General features: G+C 43.6%; 2 protein-coding genes across 3 annotated transcripts; one reads left to right on the top strand and one right to left on the bottom strand.

Annotated features, from left to right (window-relative positions):
* Window positions 1-4,159: 4,159 nt before the first annotated feature.
* LOC140720341 (uncharacterized) lies at window positions 4,160-10,889 on the bottom strand. Of its 2 annotated transcripts, none has more exons than XM_073035202.1 (2): window positions 10,793-10,889; window positions 4,160-6,579 (listed from the first exon to the last, which is right to left on the bottom strand). In XM_073035202.1, exon 2 carries the CDS (start codon window positions 6,165-6,167, stop codon window positions 4,602-4,604), a length of 1,566 nt encoding a protein of 521 aa, XP_072891303.1. In that variant the 5' UTR covers window positions 6,168-6,579; window positions 10,793-10,889; the 3' UTR covers window positions 4,160-4,601. The 2 variants fall into 2 exon arrangements, with proteins under 2 accessions (XP_072891303.1, XP_072891302.1); XM_073035201.1 differs by lacking the exon at window positions 10,793-10,889 and adding an exon at window positions 9,096-9,135.
* Window positions 10,890-12,684: 1,795 nt separating this feature from the next.
* On the top strand, window positions 12,685-17,216 carry LOC140720383 (uncharacterized). The gene is made up of 2 exons (XM_073035262.1): window positions 12,685-12,924; window positions 13,197-17,216. The coding sequence occupies exon 2, from the start codon at window positions 13,364-13,366 to the stop codon at window positions 16,571-16,573; it is 3,210 nt and encodes a 1,069-aa protein (XP_072891363.1). The 5' UTR covers window positions 12,685-12,924; window positions 13,197-13,363; the 3' UTR covers window positions 16,574-17,216.
* Window positions 17,217-17,579: the final 363 nt, after the last annotated feature.

The raw sequence follows: 17,579 nt of genomic DNA, 5'->3' as shown, positions 1-17,579 counted from the left end.
CTAATTTAAAAGGTAAATTTCCATAACTTGGGACCTGTCTATTCAAATGAAACAATTCACTCTTATTAAGATTTAACTTATACCCAGAAAACTCACTAAATTGAGCCAACAATGATAGAACTGCTGGAATAGATTTCTCAGCGTTAGAAATGAATAATAATAAATCATCTGCATACAAAGATACCTTATGAATATCTGTCCCACGATTAATACCCAAAATGTCCTGTGATTCTCTGATGGCAATTGCCAAAGGTTCTAAAGCAATATTTTATTGTAATGGGCTAAGAGGACAGCCTTGTCTAGTGCCCCGAAATATACAAAAAAAGGGAGATCTTTGATTATTAGTAAACACCGAGGCTACTGGAGTGTGATAAATCAGTTTAATCCAAAAAATGAATGTCGGACTAAAATTAAACTTCTCCAACACATAAAATAAGTAAGGCCATTCAACTCTATCAAATGCTTTCTCCGCATCTAATGAAATAACACATTCTGAAGTGCTATGTGAAGGAGTATAAACAATATTCAGTAATCTCCTAACATTGAAAAAAGAATAGCGATTTTTAATAAAATCGGTTTGATCTTCCGAAATAATTTGGGGTAATACCTTCTCCAGCCTGGAAGCCAGTAACTTGGAAAAGATCTTGGAGTCCACATTCTATAAAGATATTGGTCTATAGGATGCACAGTCAGTAGGGTCTTTATCTTCCTTCAGTATTAAAGAAATGGAAGCTCTATAAAAAGATTGTGGCAAATTCCCCAATCTCATTGCTTCTTCAAAAACCCTGCATAACCAAGGAGAAAGAGTAGCGGAAAAACATTTTAAAAATTCTACTGTATGCCCTTCTGGACCTGGTGCTTTCCCAGAATTCATTGAGGAAATAACCCCTTTAATTTGTGCATCCGTAATAGCAGTATCTAATATTGAAAGATCATCGGATGATAATTTTGGAAAATTCAATTTCCCAAGAAAATCACACATGGTATTTTGATCCTGAGGGAATTCAGATTGATACAGGGAGGTATAAAAGTCTTGAAATGACTTATTTATCTCATCATGGTTAACTGTCAAATCCCCATTCTGCTGACAAATCTTAGTGATTTGACGTTTAACCAAAACATTCTTCAACTGACTAGCTAACAGTTTACCCGATTTATCACTATGTATACAAAGATCAGATCTGGTTTTCATTAATTGATTTTCAGTCAGAGATATAAGTAATAAACTATGTTCCGTTTGAAGTTCAACCCTTTGTTTGTAAAGCTCCTTACTAGGAGTGATCGAATATTTCTTGTCAATCTCTTTAATTTTATCAACCAATAAAAGAGTTCCCTTCTTAATGCGTTTTCACAGACCAACAGAGTAAGAGATGATCTGTCCACGTATATACGCTTTAAAAGTGTCCCAAAGTGTTCCGCAAGAAATATCATCCGTGGAATTAGTTGAAAAGAAGAAATCGATCTGCTCCTTCATAAATTTAATAAAGTCCGGATCTTGCAATAAGTTAGAGTCAAATCGCCATCGTCTAACATTAGAAGCTGTATCCATAAATTTAATAGAAAGTTTTAATGGAGCATGGTCAGAGATAGCTATAATATCATAATTACAACCAATTACCGATGGAATAAAACAAATCAATAACAAAATAGTCAATTCTCTAATAAGAATGATAAACATGTGAGAAAAAAGAAAACACTTTGTCGTTAGGATGCCAAAATCTCCAAATATCAAAAACTCCATTATCAGTCAAAAAGGAGTTAATACAAGTGGCCGACTTATTCGGTAAAATCTGAATAGATATAGATTTGTCCATCAAAGGATTTAAACAACTATTAAAGTCACCACCCATTATTAACTTATATTCATTTAGATTAGGTAAAGAAGTAAATAAGGACTTAAAAAAATCAGGACAATCCACATTTGGAGCATAAACATTAACCATAGCAACCTTTTTATTACAAAGTAAACCCGTAATTAACAAAAATCTACCTTTCGGATCCGAAAGGATATCGTGTTGAATAAATGCAATAGAGGAGTCAATAAAAATTGAAACTCCCTTAACTTTGGCATTCGAATTCGAATGATGCTGTTGACCCCGCCAAGAGATAAAAAAGCGATATTTGTCCTCCTTCCTCACATGAGTTTCTTGTACAAAAATGATATGAGCATTAAGTCTTTGGAATACTTTGAAAATCTTCTTTCATTTAATCGGATGGTTTAAACCATTAGTATTCCAAGACACAAAATTAATGGTCTGAGCCATGCTTCTAAAATCAACCCTTTGGTATAAAAAGGGTTAACCAAATTATAAACTCATGCACCTGGAAGAGGAACAAAAATAAAGAGCGGACCCGGAGGTGACGACACCGTAGACATATCTGTAGTTCAAAAACAGCCCAAATGAAAAAACTAAAACAAACTGGTAAAAGAAAAATTAAATTAGAAAACAGACCATCCCCCACCCCCACAAGAAAAAGAAAAAAAGCCAAAATATGGCTAGAAAAAGGAAAAAAATGAGACTAATTCTACCCCCATATCAGCGGAAGACCACTCCGTATATAAAGGATATATATAAAAAAACCACCCCAACTTTAAAAATTATAATCACTATACTAAAAACCATACTTCTTAATATACTTAGTTGTAAAAAAAAAGAATAAAATCACTAAAAGCTTATAAATCGGGTTATAACCCAAACAAATCAAGAAATATTTAAACTATGATAAGCGATACATTATAGGAAGAAGACGAGAAAAGCAAAAATAACGCCATTTTAAACAAAACCAAGAATATTTTTCCAAAAAACCACCATCTTAATAAAAAAGAATTCACCTTCGAAGGGTTAAAAATATACCTTCAAGGGAACAAAAGTAATAGTCAAAAATATAGTATAATGGTTAAAGTGTATAAAACAGAGTGATTAATATAACGAAAACACACTTTAACTTAAATATAAAGTATAGGATAAACCTACACCAATAACCAGAGACTAACTCTGGTTTGAGGAATCAAAAACCATTTTACACGATCAGAATCACTCATTTATTAGAGATTAGTGTCTATAGCAGTAGGGAAGTTCTCCTCCAGATACTTTCTCACTTCAGATGTAGAAAGGAAAACCTGGCGTGGAGCATTCGATGGAGAGATTCTAAGCTTTGCAGGGTATAAGAGCGCAGGTTTTAGATTTTTCTCATAACATTCAGACATCAGAGGTTTAAAAAGAAGCCTTTTCTTCATAACTTCAGGACTAAAATCTTCAACCAAACGGAAATGGTAATCTCGAAATTTAACCATTCCAACCCGCCGAGTCACACGAATAAGTTGTTCTTTGTCGTGTACATAATGAAACCGGACAATTACAACTGAATTTTTAGCTGGAGCACTCGATGAACAACGCCAAATTCTATGTGCTTGATCAAGTAACGGGGAGTTATCTGGGAAAACCGTGGGAATGCATCTTTTAAAAGTTGAGCAAAATATTTCGAAGGGTCGTCTTTTTCTATGCCGTCTGGGAGACCAAGTATACGTAGGTTCTGTCTTCTAGACCAATTCTCAAAGTCGACACTCTTGGCTTTAAGTGTTTCCACCAACTTAGTGGTCGAAATTAAATCCTGTTGCAATTTTTCAATTGTCAAATCTCGTTTCCGAGCTTCTTCTTACAGAGACGCGATAAGAACTTGTTGCTGGTTAATTAATAAATCCATCTTAACCATATCATCTTGAAAAGCCTTTATATCTTGTTTAAAAATTTGTTGTAGTTCATCGAATTTTTTATCCAAAACCTCCATAAACAGTTCATAAGTTAACTCAGTGCGTTGCGGTTGAGCTTGCTTCTTTCCATTACCATTCAGATTGCACCCAGGTTCTCGTCCTTTAGATCTAAGAGCCATTTCTGTTTGCATATCTTCAAAAATTCACAATAAACTCTTAACAATAAGCCCAAGAAAATAGCAAGAATCTTTTGGTGTTGGTAAAAATAAGTTAGATAAGGGTGATCAAAGGTTAAAAAAAGTAAAGGTTATGGAGCGAATCTAAAACAGTACTCACTCCATGAGCGTCTCCCGCTGACTGTGCATCACAGACTGCGGGAACTGTGATCGGTCTGCTTGGTAGCAACACATTTCCTCCCAGGGATTTCCTGTTGCTTTGAAGTTGGAAAATGGGCCAAATCAAGGAGAGGTTAAGTGAGGAAGTCAGAAAATATTTACATTTGTACAACTCTTCATTGGTATATTATAAAGAATGGCAAATGACATGAAATTCATGCAAATAAATTTCCACAAACATCGCTTTGGACATCACGAACTGCACTAACAAATGGAAAAACTTCTCTCTTTTCTGCGCTGCAGTAATTTCAATAAAAGTAACTCTTGTTCAACATCGATTAGCTCCAACTCCAACAAAATGTACTCAGCAGTCGCCATTGTTCCCAACGCCACGAGTCAATTCAACACAGTGCCATAGAACCTCAACACCAACTAGCGTTTTGCCAGAGCAACGCAGACACATGAACTCACAAGTAAAAATGCTCACAACGGCATAGGCCACTTGCGTGGGCTATTGTGTATGCTACACTGTAGCGTCTACACAGAGGGATAATTCAGGCTTGAGTCTGTGAACGGCCTCTCCCCAGTGTGAACTGACCAGTGTGCTTGTAGGTGGGCTGACTGAGTGAATCCCTTCCCACAGTCTGAGCAGCTGAATGGCCTTGCCCAGTGTGAACTCGCAGATGTACCATCAGTTGGGATGACTGAGTGAATCCCTTCCCACAGTCTGAGCAGGTGAACGGCCTCTCTCCAGTGTGAACTCGCTGATGTACCTTCAGTTGAGATGACTGAGTGAATCCCTTCCCACAGTCTGAGCAGGTGAATGGCTTTTCTCCAGTGTGAGCTCGCTGATGTACCTTCAGTTTAGATGACCGTGTGAATCCCTTCCCACAGTCTGAGCAGGTGAACGGCCGTTCCCCAGTGTGAACTCTCTGATGTACCTTCAGTTCAGATGACTGAGTGAATCCCTTCCCACAGTCTAAGCAGGTGAATGGCCGCTCCCCGGTGTGAACTCGCTGGTGTACCAATAGGTCGGATGACCTAGTGAATCCCTTACCACAGTATGAGCAGGTGAATGGCCGCTCCCCTGTGTGAACTCGCTGGTGTGCTAATAGGTGGGATGACGAAGTAAATCCTTTCCCACAGACTGAGCAGGTGAATGGCCGCTCCCCGGTGTGAACTCGCTGGTGTACCAATAGGTCGGATGACCTAGTGAATCCCTTCCCACAGTCTGAGCAGGTGAATGGCCGCTCCCCTGTGTGAACTCTCTGATGTATCTTCAGTTGGGATGAGCAGGTGAATCCCTTCCCACAGTCTGAGCATGTGAAAGGCCGTTCCCCATTGTGAACTCTCTGATGTACCTTCAGGTCAGGTGAACAAGTGAATCCCTTCCTACAGTCTGAGCATCTGAATGGCCGTTCCCCAGTGTGAACTCTCTGATGTACCTTCAGGTCACGTGAACAAGTGAATCTCTTCCCACAGTCTGAGCATCTGAATGGCCGTTCCCCAGTGTGAACTCTCTGATGTACCTTCAGGTCAGGTGAACAAGTGAATCCCTTCCCACACAGTGAGCAGGTGAACGGCTTCTCCCCAGTGTGAACTTGCTGATGTCTCTGTAGGGTGGATGACTGAGTGAATCCCTTCCCACACACTGAGCAGGTGAACGGCTTCTCCCCAGTGTGAACTCGCTGGTGACTGTGTACGTGGGATGACCGAGTGAATCCCTTCCCACACACTGAGCAGTTGAATGGCCACTCCCCAGTGTGAACTAACTGGTGTCTCAGTAGCTGCGATGACAAAATGAATCCCTCCCCACAGTATGAGCAGGTAAACGGCCTCTCCCCCGTGTGAACTGACCTGTGTGCATGCAGGTGGGATGACTGAGTGAATCCCTTCCCACAGTCTGAGCAGGTGAATGGCCTCTCCCCAGTGTGAACTCGCTGATGTACCTTCAGTTTAGATGAGCAAGTGAATCCTTTTCCACAGTCCAAGCAGGTAAATGGTCTCTTCCCAGTGTGAACTCTCTGATGTAGCTTCAGTTTAGATGACTTAGTGAATCCTTTCCCACAGTCTGAGCAGGTGAACAGCCGCTCCTCAGTGTGGACTTGCTGGTGAACCATTTGGTCAGATGACCGAGTAAAACCTTCCACACAAATTCAGTAAATGACCAGCCTCTGCCCCAGTGTGAACTGACTGGTGTGTCCACAGGTGGGAAGACCAACTGAATCCTTTCTCACACACAGAACAGGTGGATGGCCTTGTCCCAGTGTGAACTTATTGATGTCCCTTCAGTTGAAATGTCCATCTGAATCCATTCCCACTGTCTGAGCAGGTGAATGGGCACCCCCTATCCATTGAAAATGACAGGCGTGCCAGTCGATCAGATGATAGAGTGAATCCCTCTCCGCAGTCTGAGCAGGAATGATGATCGAGTGAATCGCTTGCTCCACTTCTTAAATATCTGGACAGAGACAGCAAAACTGGTGTGTTGTGTTTTAGATTCCCATAGAGAAATACCTTGTGATTTGTAACCTGTAAAAAGATATACAAAATCCATCAGTGGGTGTAGGACAACATTTCAGATGAGATCACTGAGTTGTCAAGGTGTGATCTGACATCACACAGTTACAGTGAGGTTCAACACAAGTTGGACAGAGAAATCATCATCTAACTGGGCACAGTGCTGGCATCTGGAATGACCATCAAACTCTCTGATGCTCTTCCTGTCTCTATAAGAATGGGGCATTTCTGCCATCTCCAATCTGTGACCTGGCTCAGTTTGACTCTCTCCATTGGTATTATTCCCTGTTCCCACTGAGCTGCCTGGCCCCACAGTAACTGAAACACACTCACCGAAAAAGCCGGCAGTGCATTCCACACATTTCAGCCCTGGAAAAACAAACCTCTGGCTATGCACACGATCAATGTCCCTCATCATCTTATACACCTAAAAAAGTCTCTAAACATAAACAAGGAAATTACACATTGCTTTGAGGATTTGTCAGAAGTCTACAAAATCATGAGGGAGAAGATTGGGTAAATAAATGCAAGCAGCTTTTTCCACTGAGGTTGGGTGACAACTAGACGGCATGGGTAAGTGGGGAAGGTGAAAATTTAATGGGAACATGTGGAAAAGCTCTTTACTGAAATGGTTGTGAGAGTGTGGAATGAGATGCCAGCACAACTGGTGAATATGAGCTCGGTTTTACTATTTAAAAGAAGTTTGGATGGGAGCCTGGATGGTAGAGGTATAGATTTGTGTAAAAAGGGCCCAAAGGATATTGGGGACCCAATTCACCACAACCACAAACTGTTCCTACTGCCACCATCCAGGAAACGGTACCACAGCAAAAGGACCAACAGGCTCCGGGACATCATCTTCCACCAGGTCATCAGACTGAATAATTGATTTCTGTTTTCCTAACTGTCCTATGTACAAACTAATTATTATGAGTTAATTTAAATTACACATTGCACATTTAGATGGTAACGTAACGTAAATATTTCTACTCCTCATCTATATGAAGGATATTTGTAATAAAGTCAATTCAATTCACCCTCTCCACTATATGTTCTGTCAATCTAGCTCTCATTCCCCCTACAACTTATTTAAACCACATCACCCCCCCCCCCCCGCACTACCTCCAGCAAGCCTTATCACTGGGATATTAGTTGCCTCTTGGTCTGTTCCCCTAACTAACAAATCTCCTATCACCCCTTTGACTTTCGTCTGTCAGGTAATTGCCCCCAACAGTGTCTAAAGTGGTCCACCTGCTGTTGTGCAGGATAGCAACAAAGTACTCTGCGATGGCTATTTAACCTCATTCCCCTTCCTGACTCTCACACAGTTTCCTGTGTCCTGCACCTTGGGTGTAACTCACCTCTCTTCATGTCATATCTATCACCCCCTCCAACTGCTGGATGATCCAAAATTCATCCATTTCAAGTTCCAACTCGTTGAAGTGCTGGGTTACAAGCTGCAGCTGGATGCACATCTTGTAGGTGAGGGCATCAGGGAAACTGGAGGTCTCCCCTCCTTCCCTCCTATATCCCCTCTAATTTGTAATATCCAGTGTGCAGATAAATATTGTACTGTGCATTTTTTTACCCAGTGATAAGATGTGCACAGTGAATTTTATATAGAGATGTATTCATTTTCACAGCTAGCAAATCACGGTCAATAGGAACTTTGATCTCCTCTGGGTTCGTAATGGGTAATGAAGGATTTTCTCACCAAAGCTTTTGCACATTGTCCATATGTGGTTTGCTTGCTAAACTATGCTTTAAAAAGTCACATTTCCAAATATCAATTCACTTCTTCCCACTTGCAAATTCTCCAGCAACTTTTGCATCACCACAATACACACAGGTAACACCAGTTTCTGTATTCTACATAATTATTCCCCCTGAACCCTCCCCCAATGACTGACGGTGGTGAACTCAGTGAATGCAATGCCAATGAATATGAAGGGAAGGGCAGTAGTCTGTCTCACTGGAGTCTGGCACATTTGTGATGTGAAAGCTACTTGTTGCCCAGGGCAAAGGTGTTTGATATCACTAGGTACCTAGACAGAATTGGACAAAACATGTTCTCACCGCTAGAAAAGTCCATTACAAGAACACACACAAAATGCTGGAGGAACTCAGCAGGCCAGGCAGCATCTATGGAAAAGTGTACTAATGCTGAGTTCCGCCGGCATTTTGTGTATGTTGCTTGGATTTCCAGCATCTGCAGATTTTCTCTTGTTTGTGATTGGAGATAGAACAAAGCTGATTTTCTCAACTGGTGATATAAACGATTTTGTTCCCTTTCTCCGAGTTCCTAATCCTTGCATTTAGACAGCTGGAGCTCAGCTCTGTCTGAGATATCCATCGGTTCCCATTCCCTCATCAGCCGGAAGCTCCCCGGGGCCCGTGTACGGATCGCGGGGCTGAGAGAGAGGGGAGAGAGCAGGACGGTCCCGGGATTGCGGACTACGGTGCCCGCAGTTCACAGGAATCGTCCCTCAGTCGGTGTTTAAGATAAAAACACAGAGAATCGATCTTACCTGCAGACGCTATTTCGAAGGCCTTCTGTGTACCGTGCGCATGCGTGATACTTGGTGACGTCATCAGCCCTGACGCCTGCGCATCTGTTCGGTGCTTCAGCGCCGGCGAAATTTTAAACGCACGGCCTTATGGGTAATCACGGTGCCATTAAATATTTCTGCAGGCTCTGGTTCAATATTCATACCTCATTTTTTTCGTGTGTGCATAGAAAAATCTGCAGTTGTTTAAACGCCGAAAGCTCCCATAAACAATATACTCAATATCAACGTTATCCAATGCCAAAGTAAAATGCAGATATAAAACACAGGAGATTCCACAGTTGCTGGAAATACAGAGACACACACACACAAAATGCTACATTTTCGAGTGGATTTACAAATCTCTCCTCTCACTCACTTACTTCGTGGATTACTGAACTTTTCTACTTTACCATCTTACAACTTTAAGCATTGTTTCCCAAGATTGATTGTTTGGGAGCTATATATACGCACAACACTGTTAACTTCAGTTTATTTCGTTTAATCTTTTATATTTGGAGTAGATACAGATAAAGCTAGTGGTTTTCACAGCGAAACCAGACTCCATTAATGATCTATTGCTGCTGGTACGTAACAATTGCAACAACCCAGCTGTCTGAGGCACAGTCCTTTAAAATTGGTGAAAATGACTCAAAACGTTGAAAAGAGCGGGGAAGAAGGAGTTTAACCAACTTCGTCCGGAGCCCTGAAGAACGTCACAACCACAGTGAGCTCATCGTCTTATTCAGCCCGGAGAAAATCATGCAGGGAATTCATGCAGGTGTATAAGATGATGAGAGGCATTGGTCGTATGGATAGCCAGAGGCTTTTCCCCAGGGCAGAAACGGCTAACACGAGGGGGAATAGGTTTAAGCTGCTTGGAAGTAGGTACAGAGGAGATGTCAGAGCTAAGGTTTTTAAACAAAAAGTGGTGTGTGTGTGGAATGCACCGCCAGCGACGGTGGTAGAGGCGGATACAATAGGGTCTTTTAAGAGACTCTTAGATAGGTACATGGAGCTTAGGAAAATAGAGGGCTATGCGGTAGGGTAATTCTAAGCAGTTTCTAGAGTAGGTTACATGGTCGGCACAACATTGTGGGCCAAAGGGTCTGTAATGTGTTGTAGATTTCTATGATTCTATGAAATTCAAGGAAAATCTCCTATTCCACGGAGTGGTGACTAGTTGCATCCTGTCATCTCAGGGAGAGTGAGAGGGGAACGGCAGGGAGAGATTTTGATATTCTGATATGGAACAGAAACATGGGCCAGGAACAGAATGGCCGAGTGGCCTCTCTAGTATACACAGTGAGTGTGGTAGAGACTGTAAGTACCTGACACACGGGATTTGATACAGACTGATTTATCTTTCACAGATCCACAATATTAAACACCAGTCTAGTTTAAGGCTAACATCAGCACCAGACTCCTCCAATGCTCAGTGACCAGGGTTCAGTCCTGGGTGCGATGAGCAGCCGCAAGAACTGCCGAATCTGACAGTAACAGTCCCTCATGAACCTGCAGCTGCCTTCAGTCACCGTAATGGTTAAACATTTAACACGGAGCTGATTTGAACTTCCTCCCTGATGTGAAGTTGCTGGTGTTGCAGCAGCTGGGATGATTGAGTAAAACTCTTTGCTCACTCCGGACAGAAATGTGGCCTCTATTTATTGTGAACTCACCGGAGCATCACATGGTGGGTTAACCGAATGAGTCTCTTCACACACACGGAGCAGGTGAACGGCCGCTTCCCAGTGCGAAGCTGTCGGTGTATCTGCGATGGCCGACTGAATCCCTTCCAAAATGAGAGCCAGTGAATGACGTCACAGTGCTATCAACGTCATGGCGATGTATCCAAACAGATCGCAGACGTGGTCACGTGTTCGGTCTCTCCTCGTAGCTAGTGGGGCGCTGTCTTCTCCAGCATGTCCGCCTCCACATTCAAGGATTGGCCGCATTCAAGCGCTGGTGAACTGACAGATACAGCGGAACTAACGTGCTGTTGTGTCTGTGATTCCCATACACAAATCTTTTGAATTTTCTACACTGTTAAATGTTTACAAACTACGTCAGTGGGTGAAGGACAACATTTCAACTCAGATAACTTTAGTCTCCTTGGTGCCTTCGGATAAAAACTCTGTTACAGCTCAAAACAAGTGGGAGGAACAAGACTTCATCTTCTAACTGGCTAAAGTTCCGGCATCAGGCACAATATCAAACTCTCTGCTTCCTTCTCTGTATCAAAATGGATCATTCCTCCCCTTCATCAGTCTGTGACTTGGTTCAGTTTGTCTGTCTCCTTCGCATTCTGAGCATGCGGCACACACCTACTGAGATCACATTTTATTTACACGGCTGTGACTAGAGACTTTCTGATTATTATGTCCCTCCTGGCATTTGACGGTGGTAAACTCAGAGTCAGCAATGGTATTGAACCTCAGGAGTAGGTGATTAGGCGTTTTCGTTGGAGATGATAAACTGCCGGTAGTGTGTGGCTGGATGAGTGGGTCGTTTTCAGACTGGAAGGAGGTAGCGTTTGGAGTACCCCAGAGATCAGTCCCTGACCACAGTTGTTCACAGTTTAATGTCCTGGCGGAGGCAGCGAGATATGAGATGTCCCAGTCTGCTGGTGACGCAGAAAGAGTGGAGTTGGGGGAGGGGAGGCTATTCACATGCAATTTCGTAGCTTTGCAATCAGTACATAGTGCACTGTGGGGCTGCAGTGGCGGGTTCCAATCTGCTAATTAGATTTGCTGACGGCACTGCATTGATTGGCCGGATCCCAAATAAAGAGGCAGCCTACAGAGAAGAAGTCATCACCCCGACACTATTGTGTCAAGAAAACAACCTCTCCCTCATTGTGACAAAAACAAAGGAGCTGGTTGTGGATTACAGGAGGAATGGGGAAGGGACCAAATTCAACATTTCCAAGACTGTTATTGACACAAAATGCACATTTCAATATTGACACAATGTATTTTATATATCGTTATTAACATAAAACATATGTATAGATTGTTACTGACAGAGAATCGTATAATTTATGTTCCGTGTGTTATCTGAATGTACTTGCCTGTGATGCTGCCACAAGTCAGTGTTTCTCTGTTCCTGTACCTTCCCGTACTTGTGCACTTGGCAATAAATTCAACAGGACCTGAGAAATCTCAGTGAGATTTGATTAGTGATGATCATCTTGGCAGCTCGGTAGGTCGAATGTATGCGACAGTACACTGTTAAATGCAAAACCCTGAACAGTGTTGATGATCAGAGGGATCTTAGACTCCAAGTACATCGCTCACTGAGAGAGACTGCACAGATTGATCGGGTGGTTAAGAATGCAAATGGCATGGTTGTCTTTATTAGTTGAAGCATTGAGTTCAAAAGTCGGGAAGTTGTGTTGCGGCTGTTACGAGCCTGCAGTCGTACTGTGACTGTTTCTTTAAGAGCGCCGGCATGAGGAGGCGGGGCTATGACGTCAGTCACAGACTGACAGCGGTAACTGTGGACTGAACCATAAGAGAGAGAGAGCGATCTAGATAGATAGATAGATTGTGCTGCCTTTATGGCAGTTATTTAGTTTATAATATTTTCGCATAGTAATTTGTTAGCATTTTTTAGTTAAAGTTAGGATTGTTTAAGTCAATTGATTTGTCCGTAATACATCGCGGCTGCGATGACGTCACATCCGGGTTCGCCGCGTCTTGTGGGGAATTACCGGTTTGAGATTCACGCAAGGGCGGGGGTCACTCACATGTGCGACCATAACGCTGACTAGGGTCTCTCTATGCACCAAAGACACAGTGAAAGCAACGCTGTAAGTCATTAGATAATCGGTATTTGGAGTTAAAATGTTAACGCCGATTCTGTTAAAAGTAACGACGGTCGGTAAGGTTTACCTTTTCGTCAGTTAAAGAGTCGGGATAGTTTGTATTGAAGTGTATCTAAAGCAGCCAATGGAGCAGCTAGATTCTGACTGTATGCTGCACTTTAATGTATTGTAGTTTTACCTTTGCAAGTATTCACAATGTAAATGTGATATTTAGAAGGGAACAAACACTGTACCAATCTTGTATTGTTTTTCAACAGTTTTCACCATGCGTTAATGTGAAGAGTGAACAGTAAATGGTTAATCTTACTGCGGTCTCGTTTGCATTGATTCTGGTTTATCTCGACGTTTACCTCGGCGTTATTTCACACCCGAGCGAGAACGTTACAGTGAAAAAGCGGCATTATCAGGTGTTTAAAGTGCAGCCATGTCAACCCGATCCAGCATCAAGTCGTTGTCAAAGTCATCGTCATCCTGCGACAGGGGCAGTAGGGCATCAAGTAAGGCCACCCAAGCAAGAGCGAAAGCAGAAGCCGCCAAGGTGCGAGCGCGCTTTGCCAAAGAAGAATTAGAAGTAAAGATGAAAGCGGCTGCCAGAGAAGCCGAAAACCAGAAGGAAAAGGCTGCCAGAGAAGCCGAAGCGACTGCCAGAGAAGCCGAAAACCAGAAGGAAGCGGCTGCCAGAGAAGCCGAAAACCAGAAGGAAGCGGCTGCCAGAGAAGCCGAAAACCAGAAGGAAAAGGCCGCCAGAGAAGCCGAAGCGGCTGCCAGAGAAGCCGAAAACGAATTGGAAAGGAAAAGGGTAGAGGCACGGTTAGAAGCGCTGAAGCTAGAACGAGAAGCAGCAGCTGCCGAGGTGGAAGCAGAGTTAATAGAAGACGCCGAAGAAATGCATGATCCGAAGGACGGAAAATCTACCTCAGAAAAGATCGGATTGGAACGTACAAGGGACTATGTCCAATCTCAAATGGAATGGAAGACTCTTTCTTCCTCTCCTTACTTATTCGATAACGTCCCACTTCACGAGGAGTCTCGGAGAGGCCCGACGGCATCACGTCCATCCAAGGAAGATAATTTACCCTCGCAACTCCGCGATGAACCCAGGAATGCAAGGGCTCACGACAAGTACTTCTCGACACCGAACTTACCGGATTTGGGGAGAAGAGAGGCAAAGACTGAGTCCAGACCAGCAAATCCCATAACAGATGTACGCCCTCAGTCATGTACCTGTGGACATGTTCCCTCAGCCCGCACGCCACCTGCAGACGAATCCGCAGCACGGTATTTCGCACGACGGGATCTCGTCACTTCAGGACTATACCAGTTCGACGATAAACCTGAAAATTACCGTGCATGGTACTCCACTTTCACCAACGCTATCGACGGATTCCAGCTCAGAGCAACCCAGGAGTTGGATCTTATGGCAAAATGGCTGGGAAAAGAATCATGCGAACAGGTGAGACGCATGCGTTCAGTGTACATCAACAAACCCGAGCTAGCATTGAAGAAAGCATGGGAGAGACTTCAGGAGGGCTACGGAGCCCCCGAAATTATTGAGGCGGCGCTATGCCAACGTTTGGGAAATTTTCCTAAGGTGTCAGCCAAGGACCACACCAAGCTAAGAGAATTTGGAGATTTACTCATGGAGATTCAAGGCGCCAAAGAAGATGGCCACTCAGCTGGTCTAGTATACCTAGACACTCCAACCGGGATTAGACAACTCGTGGACAAACTTCCATTTGGGCTGCAGGACAGGTGGTTGTCCGTTGCCTCAGATTACAAGGAAGAACACGAAGGTCAATTCCCTCCCTTCGAGTATTTCACCAGGTTCGTGTGCAAGGAGGCGAAGAAGCGAAACGATCCTAGCCTCATAGGTCCAGGAAGCAGTACAATTTACACCAAGCCAGATAAATCCACTTCGAATAATTCCAACATTACTAAACCAGTCTCAGCGCTTAAGACTGAAGTCCTTACAACTAACAACGACTCTAGCAAGAATTGTCCATTGCATAACAAACCCCACCCCCTCAAAAGATGCAGAACGTTTAGGGAAAAACCCCTTGAAGAGAAGAAGGCCCTCCTCGAGGAGAAAGGGATATGCTTTAGATGCTGTTCCTCGACCTCTCACTGTGCGAGAGAGTGTACGATCGCCGTGAAGTGCCTGGAATGTGATAGCACTAATCACGACTGGGCCATGCATCCTGGCCCGTCACCGCAAACCGACAACGCTCCTTCACCCCCACAACAGGACGGCGGGGAGGGAGAAGCTCACTCCAGGACAACTGTTGTCAGCTCGAGCTGTACGGAAGTTTGCGGTCAAGCTCACGCAAGCCGTTCTTGTTCAAAGATCTGTCTCACTAAGGTGTACCCTAAGGGAGCCAAAGACAAGGCCATCAAAGCCTACGTAATTCTGGACGATCAGAGCAACCGCTCGCTAGTCAGTCCAAAGTTCTTTAACTTGTTCAACATTGAGAGTGAGCAGTTCCCATACTACCTTAGAACTTGCTCAGGCAACATGAAAACTTACGGAAGGAGGGCCGAAGGCTTCCAGATCGAGTCCCTGGATGGTAAAGTCCTCATCTGTCTCCCCCCACTCGTAGAGTGCGAGAAAATCTTGAATAACCGCACTGAGATCCCGACGCCAAGTGCGGTGCTACACCAACCACATCTCCACCACATCGCCAAACACATCCCAGAACTGGATCCAGAAGCAGAAATACTCCTGCTATTAGGGAGGGATGTTCTCCGGGTACACAAGGTTAGGCAGCAGGTCAATGGACCACACGACGCCCCCTTTGCCCAACGCCTGGATCTGGGCTGGGTGGTGATAGGAGAGGTGTGCCCTGGCAACGAACACAAATCAACGGCTAACACACTCAAGACCAATGTGCTAGAGAGTAGCCGCCATACGATTCTTCAACCCCGCACAAGTTCCATGTGCGTCCAGGAAGCACCACAAGGCTTTAACAAGCGCAAAGTAACTGACGAGACGCTCGGTCAGTCTGTCTTTGCTCAAAAGGAGCATGATAATAAACTCGCTCCATCGGCTCAAGACGCCACCATCTTAAAAACGGAGGACACCAAGGTCTTCAGAGACAAAGCAAATAGTGGGGTCGCCCCACTACCTTTCAGAGAACCACGCCAGTGCTTGCCAAACAACAAAGAGCAGGCAGTCAAGCGGTTCACGCCCTTGCAAAAAACCACGAAAAGGAGACCTGAGATGCAGCAAAGCATCCGATCGACCCACGAGGTACTGGGCACACCAATGGCAGAGGTCACAGCCATTATGAATGCACGACCACTCCTACCCGTGTCTTCTGACCCGGAAAACCCCTTCATACTGTCGCCATCAATGCTCCTTACGCAGAAGGCAGGAGCTGCCCCTCCACCAGGGGACTTCTCCGATAAGGACCTGTACACAAAGCAATGGAGAAGGGACCTTCAAGTTGGAGATTTAGTCCTGCTCAAGGACAAGCAAATCGCCGGCAACTGCTGGCCAATGGCCAGAATCACTGCCACATTCCCTAGTAGGGATGGACATGTCAGGGAAGTCGAGTTGAAAACTACTGACCAAGGCGATGGGAAAATTTACCAAAGGCCTGTTACAGAAGTCATTCTACTTCTACCTAACGACTGATTTAGAGACTGAAGTTTGTATTATGTTCATTGTGACCTTACGAAGGCCAAGCGGGGAGTGTGCTGCCTTTATGGCAGTTATTTAGTTTATAATATTTTCGCATAGTAATTTGTTAGCATTTTTTAGTTAAAGTTAGGATTGTTTAAGTCAATTGATTTGTCCGTAATACATCGCGGCTGCGATGACGTCACATCCGGGTTCGCCGCGTCTTGTGGGGAATTACCGGTTTGAGATTCACGCAAGGGCGGGGGTCACTCACATGTGCGACCATAACGCTGACTAGGGTCTCTCTATGCACCAAAGACACAGTGAAAGCAACGCTGTAAGTCATTAGATAATCGGTATTTGGAGTTAAAATGTTAACGCCGATTCTGTTAAAAGTAACGACGGTCGGTAAGGTTTACCTTTTCGTCAGTTAAAGAGTCGGGATAGTTTGTATTGAAGTGTATCTAAAGCAGCCAATGGAGCAGCTAGATTCTGACTGTATGCTGCACTTTAATGTATTGTAGTTTTACCTTTGCAAGTATTCACAATGTAAATGTGATATTTAGAAGGGAACAAACACTGTACCAATCTTGTATTGTTTTTCAACAGTTTTCACCATGCGTTAATGTGAAGAGTGAACAGTAAATGGTTAATCTTACTGCGGTCTCGTTTGCATTGATTCTGGTTTATCTCGACGTTTACCTCGGCGTTATTTCACACCCGAGCGAGAACGTTACATAGATAGATACTTTATTCATCCCCATGGGGAAATTCTACATTTTTTTCCAATGTCCCATACACTTGTTGTAGCAAAACTAATTACATACAATACCTAACTCAGTAAAAATATGATATGCATCTAAATCACTCTCTCAAAAAGCATTAATAATAGCTTTTAAAAAGTTCTTAAGTAGTTTACTTAAATACATTGAGTCTTAGCCCGGCACTTTAACATATCTTACTCCTGGCGGTTGAATTGTAAAGCCGAATGGCATTGGGGAGTATTGATCTCTTCATCCTG

Source organism: Hemitrygon akajei, unplaced genomic scaffold (genome assembly GCF_048418815.1).
Source record: "Hemitrygon akajei unplaced genomic scaffold, sHemAka1.3 Scf000041, whole genome shotgun sequence".
In the NCBI taxonomy this organism is placed as follows: domain Eukaryota; kingdom Metazoa; phylum Chordata; class Chondrichthyes; order Myliobatiformes; family Dasyatidae; genus Hemitrygon; species Hemitrygon akajei.
This window is presented reverse-complemented; position numbering and strand designations above follow the sequence as displayed.